This window comes from Chenopodium album, chromosome 25 (assembly GCF_948465745.1).
Source record: "Chenopodium album chromosome 25, dcCheAlbu1.1, whole genome shotgun sequence".
Lineage (NCBI taxonomy): Eukaryota > Viridiplantae > Streptophyta > Magnoliopsida > Caryophyllales > Amaranthaceae > Chenopodium > Chenopodium album.
This window is the reverse complement of record NC_137858.1, coordinates 27,127,187-27,132,112: the sequence shown is the minus strand read 5'-3', so window position 1 is coordinate 27,132,112 and position 4,926 is coordinate 27,127,187. Positions and strand designations below refer to the sequence as shown.

Below are 4,926 nucleotides of genomic sequence, written 5' to 3'. Positions count from 1 at the left end.
TTAAAATGATATTTTCTCATCTCCCACATTCAAGGTCAATCTTCCTTGCTTCATATCAATCACCACTCCCGCGGTGTTCAAAAACGGTCTTCCCAAGATTAGGGGCACCGTAGTATCTTCTTCCATTTCCATTACCACAAAATCACATGGCACAAACACTCTTCCAACTTGAACCGACACATCTTCAAGAATTCCCAAAGGTAGCCTAACCGTGCGGTCGGCCAATGGTAAGGACATTCTTGTTGGCTTCAAGTCTCCAACTTTCAAACTCTTAGCAATTGAGTAGGGCATCATTCTCACACTTGCCACAAGATCACATAAAGCATCCATAGCTTCCATATCTCCAATCTTCACCGGTATTGCATAGCTTCCCGGGTCACCAAGCTTTTGAGGAAGCTTGTTTTGAATGATTGCACTCACCTCCTTAGGAAGGGAGATGCTTGCACTCTCTTCAAGCCTACTCTTGTTGGATAGAAGATCCTTCAAAAACTTTGCATACGTAGGCATTTGTGACGTAGCATGAAGAAAGGGGATGTTCACTTGAAGTCCTCTCATGACTTCAAGAAAATTTGAAAACTTCTCATTCAATTTCTTTCCTACAATCCTATGAGGGAATGGAATTAGAGGCTTGTATACTCTCATTGGGGGCTTTTCTACTCTTTCCTCATCTCCCTCACTTTCTTTTGTGACTCCCTCGTCACTCTTTTGTCGCTTCTTTTTCTCAACATCAACTATTTCATTTTCAAAGTCATCCTCATTCCTCACCACAACTCCCTCATCTCCCTTTTGAGGCTCCTCTTCACTCATGACCGGCCCCTCATAAACTCTACCCGATCTCAAGGTAATGGCCTTAGCTTGCTCCTTTGGGTTCACCACTGTTGAGCTTGGGAAGTGACCGCTAGGATTTGAGGATGAACTCCCAACTTGTTGTGCTATTTGTGCAAATTGGTTCTCTATCTTGTTGTGTGCTTGAAGTTGTTGGATGTTCGCTTGCATATCCGCATTGCTTCTTCCTTGTTGTGCAATGAAGGTCTCAAGTGCGGCTTCAAGGCTGAACTTTTGAGGAGGTGGGGGAACGGGTTGGTTATATTGTTGCCTTTGTTGGTCTTGGTTGGGATGGCGATATGGAGCTTGTCGGTTTTGAGAGTGAGGTTGGTTGTATTGGTTTTGGGGTTGGTTTTGGCTTTGATTGTAGCTCTTTTGTGGGGGCCCTTGGTTTTGTGATAAGTGACTTTTATGTCACTTTTAGGGTGTTTATTGAGTCGTTTTCCGGCTTATTTTCTAATAATTTAACCCTTTTTTTCCTTTATTTCTATTATTTTAGTATTCTCATCTTTTATCTTTATTTTGTGTATTTTTGCCCTTTTTATTAGTTTTTAGTTTATTTTTGTAGTTTTAGTTAATAATTTCCCTCTTCTCTCATTTTATTTATTTTCTTTTAGTTTCTAGTTTATTTTATTTTATTTTATTTTATTTCATTTTATTTTATAATTTCTTTAGTTTTAGCATTTTATTTTATTTTATTTTACTTTATTTATCTTATTTTATTTTACTTTATTTTTCTTTTTTTATTTTATTTTATATTTTGTTCCACCCTCGTGTTGGTTTTTGGTTATAGGTGTTCTGGGTTTCAAGGTCATGTTCGAGTTCAAAGTCCGATATTTGAGGCACATGATTTGCGCCAACCCCTGCTGCCAGCTTAACCATCACCACACCATCCCTTAACCTCCACCACACAGCTCCTCCCTTATTATCCTACTCCCACCAGCACTACACCACCACGCAAACCACCAGCCACAGCAACCCAAACCACCGCCACAACAACAGTTACAACAGCAGCCACAAAAACCCCCGAAAAACACTTCCCCTGCTCCCTCAATTCCACCACCGCAACAACAACAAAATAACCACCAACAACAGCAATGAACACAACACCAACAACACCAGCACTTCGCTGCCCCTGCTCTCTCCCTTCACGCAACAACAGCAACCTCAAAAGCCGCAACCACCTCACCTCCAATTCATCTTCATTCACCGCTGCAACCACTCCTCCACCACAATCGGCACCAAAACCAGGGCAGCCCCTCCAATCACCAATCATAGCAGCACTGCAGCAGTGAGGAGCAACGCAGTTAACCGCGGGCGCGGCCTTGGGTCCTTCCAGCCTTCTCCAAGTTTCGGTAGATGCCGAAGAGATGCCTAGCCGCGGCCGCTCCTTCGTGGCTCTTGATTTCCTTAATTATCACGTGATTTGCTCGTGAATGGATGTTCTTATTAAAATTGAACGACCATGATTGACGATCAATTGGAGATTTGATGGTGATGATGCCGTTTGATGGTTATAATGCGTGGTGATGTTAAAGATGCGATTTAGAGCAGCCAAGAAATGGTGGATGATTGTGGGTCTGATGGGATTTGGGGGCTTTTGGGGTTTTATTTTCCTTTCTATTTTTTTTAGTTTTATTATTTTAATTAGTTTTATTTTCTTTCTTTTATTTTATTTTTTACCTTGTATTATAAATACCCCTTTTGGGGTTATTTCTCTCTTAACTTTTTATCAACATTTTTATTCTACCCTAGATGAGAGTAGTTTAAGCTTTTTTTATTTTCACTCTCTTAGGGTTAGATGAGGATTTTCTCTCTCTAGTTTAGGAGTAGTTTAGAGAGAGAAAGTTTGGATTTTTCATGGAGTTTTGAGAGGTTGAAGAAGCAATTTGTGGATTTTCTTCTCATTTATTCAATGAGTCATCCTAACTTTCTCTCACCTTTATTGCTTTCATTTATTATTGTTTTTGCTTATTTATTTGTTTATTTGAGTAGTTTAATTAGTTTAGTTGTTTGATTCTTTCTTTTATTATTATTTTACCTTGTTTTCCATATTTTTGTCATTATGTTAGCTTAGATTTTGTTCTAGGGAAATGGATGAAGGTTATGTTAATAAATTGAATGATTGATTGTGATTAGTATGGAATTGTTTCTTGATTATTGTGTATGGATGATGCTTTTATGGATTAGAATCTTTCTAGCTAATTGATTCTATGTTCTTAATTGCGCTTTCAATCAATTGTGCGAAAGTGAGTTGTTTGAGAGCCCTAAATTCTCCATACCTTTGCTAGGCTAGTTGCACGAGAGTGAATTAGTTTAGTAGGATAATTAACATGCTTAATTCTGCGAGAGTGATTTAAATATGTTGATTGTTCCTAATCAGGGTCATTTTCATCTAATTGTATGATGTTATTGAATGTATTGATGTAATTGGATTCCACTTTCCCTAGTTTTAGTTGTTTGTTCTTAGTTGTGTTTATTTTAATCTCTCTCTATCTCACAAGCTTTCCTAGTAGTCTAATTAGCATAGATTGATACACTTAGTTCTTTTGGGTTCGACCCTTTACTTACCCCTATACTTGTATTAGGGTAGTTTAGGTTATAAATAATTAATTTGATTAGGGTTAGTAGACCAACGACACTATCTAACCTCGATGATTTTGTTGCTTCCATCCCGTACATTGTTGGGGTTTCCAACCTTGATTGTAGGATTGGGGGTATGGCTCATTTCTTTGCCCAATTGCCGCCGCTTGCTCTTGGTTAGTTGAGTTGCAATTAGAGGACATATGATCATTTCCTCCACAAGTCTCACAAGACATGACTTGTTGTGAGGAAGAGCTTGGAGATGTAAGAGTGGCTTGATCTAGCTTGTGAGCTAGCATGTCAAACTTTGATGCAATAAGGTCTATTTCTCTAAGATCGTGGATTCCGGCCTTCTTTACTTGAGGTTGCCTTCTATCACCTCCATATGCGTAGTGCTTTGCCACTGCTTCAATCATTTTGTATGCTTCATCCACGGATAGCTTTTTAAGGCTACCATCGGCCCCGTTATCAAGGTTGGCCCTTGAAGTAGGAGTAAGACCATCATAAAAGCCTTGAACAATGATCCATGATGTGAAACCATGGTGTTGGCATTTTCTAGTGTAGTCCTTGAAACGCTCCCAAGCTTCACTTAAAGTCTCATCAATCTCTTGGTTGAAATTGGTGATTTTCCTCCTTAGTTAGGCGGTCTTTTCGGGTGGACAATACTTTCCAAGGAAAGCTCTAGTGACTTCATCCCACGTTGTCAATGATCCCTCTTCTACCGTTCCCAACCAATGCTTTGCCTTGTCACGGAGGAGAATTGAAACATGTGCATACGGATGATCTCTTCCGTAATGTTGTTTTGCTTGATGGTGGTGCACAATTTGAGAAAGTTGTCCAAATGAGCAAAAGGACACTCATGAGAACTCCCACCAAATTGATCACCTTGTATCATACGGATGAGTTGAGGCGATAGCTCAAAATTGTTTGCATTAGTGGTGGGGAGATGTATGCCACTCCGAAGTGTGAAGGCATTGGGGTGGTCATAATCTCGTAGCAATGGCGAAGGAGGATTGTCATCACCCACGTTCTCTTCTTCGTTGGTTGAAAAGATTTCTTCCGGATCCGAATCCGAATACACAATGGAGAACTCGGGTGTGCCTTGCAAAAGTCTCCTGACGTTTTTCAAAGTCCTATTTAGCTCCGGATCAACGGGAATAAGCGGTGATTACTTACTTTTCCGTGTCATGCAAAGTCAAACAAAGCTAAGAAAAACGTTAGCAATGACTATCATAAGATGAAAACACAAATATACAAAAATAAATAAGAAAAATTATGATACAAAATTTCACACACTTAGACTCATTCAACAATAATACATTCAATGTGACTTTGCCTCCCCGACAACGGCGCCAAAAATTTGATTGGCCATCGTCGAGCCTACCAAAGAATAAGTCCTGTCTTGGTCTCACTAGCTAATAGCAAGGGTAAGAAAGGGTCGAACCCAAGAGAGGCGTTGAATCAACCACCGAAATACTACCGCATAAATAAGCTAAATGAAGTCGAAGTTAGTTTGGT

General features: G+C 39.6%; 1 protein-coding gene and 1 non-coding gene across 2 annotated transcripts; one reads left to right on the top strand and one right to left on the bottom strand.

Moving 5' to 3' along the window:
* Positions 1-996, bottom strand: LOC145613906 (uncharacterized). Its single transcript, XM_081668943.1, has one exon. The coding sequence runs from the start codon at positions 994-996 to the stop codon at positions 1-3; it is 996 nt and encodes a 331-aa protein (XP_081525069.1).
* Positions 997-3,942: 2,946 nt separating this feature from the next.
* LOC145615742 (small nucleolar RNA R71) lies at positions 3,943-4,049 on the top strand. Its single transcript, XR_014107335.1, has one exon. It is a non-coding gene; the product is annotated as a small nucleolar RNA R71 (small nucleolar RNA).
* Positions 4,050-4,926: the final 877 nt, after the last annotated feature.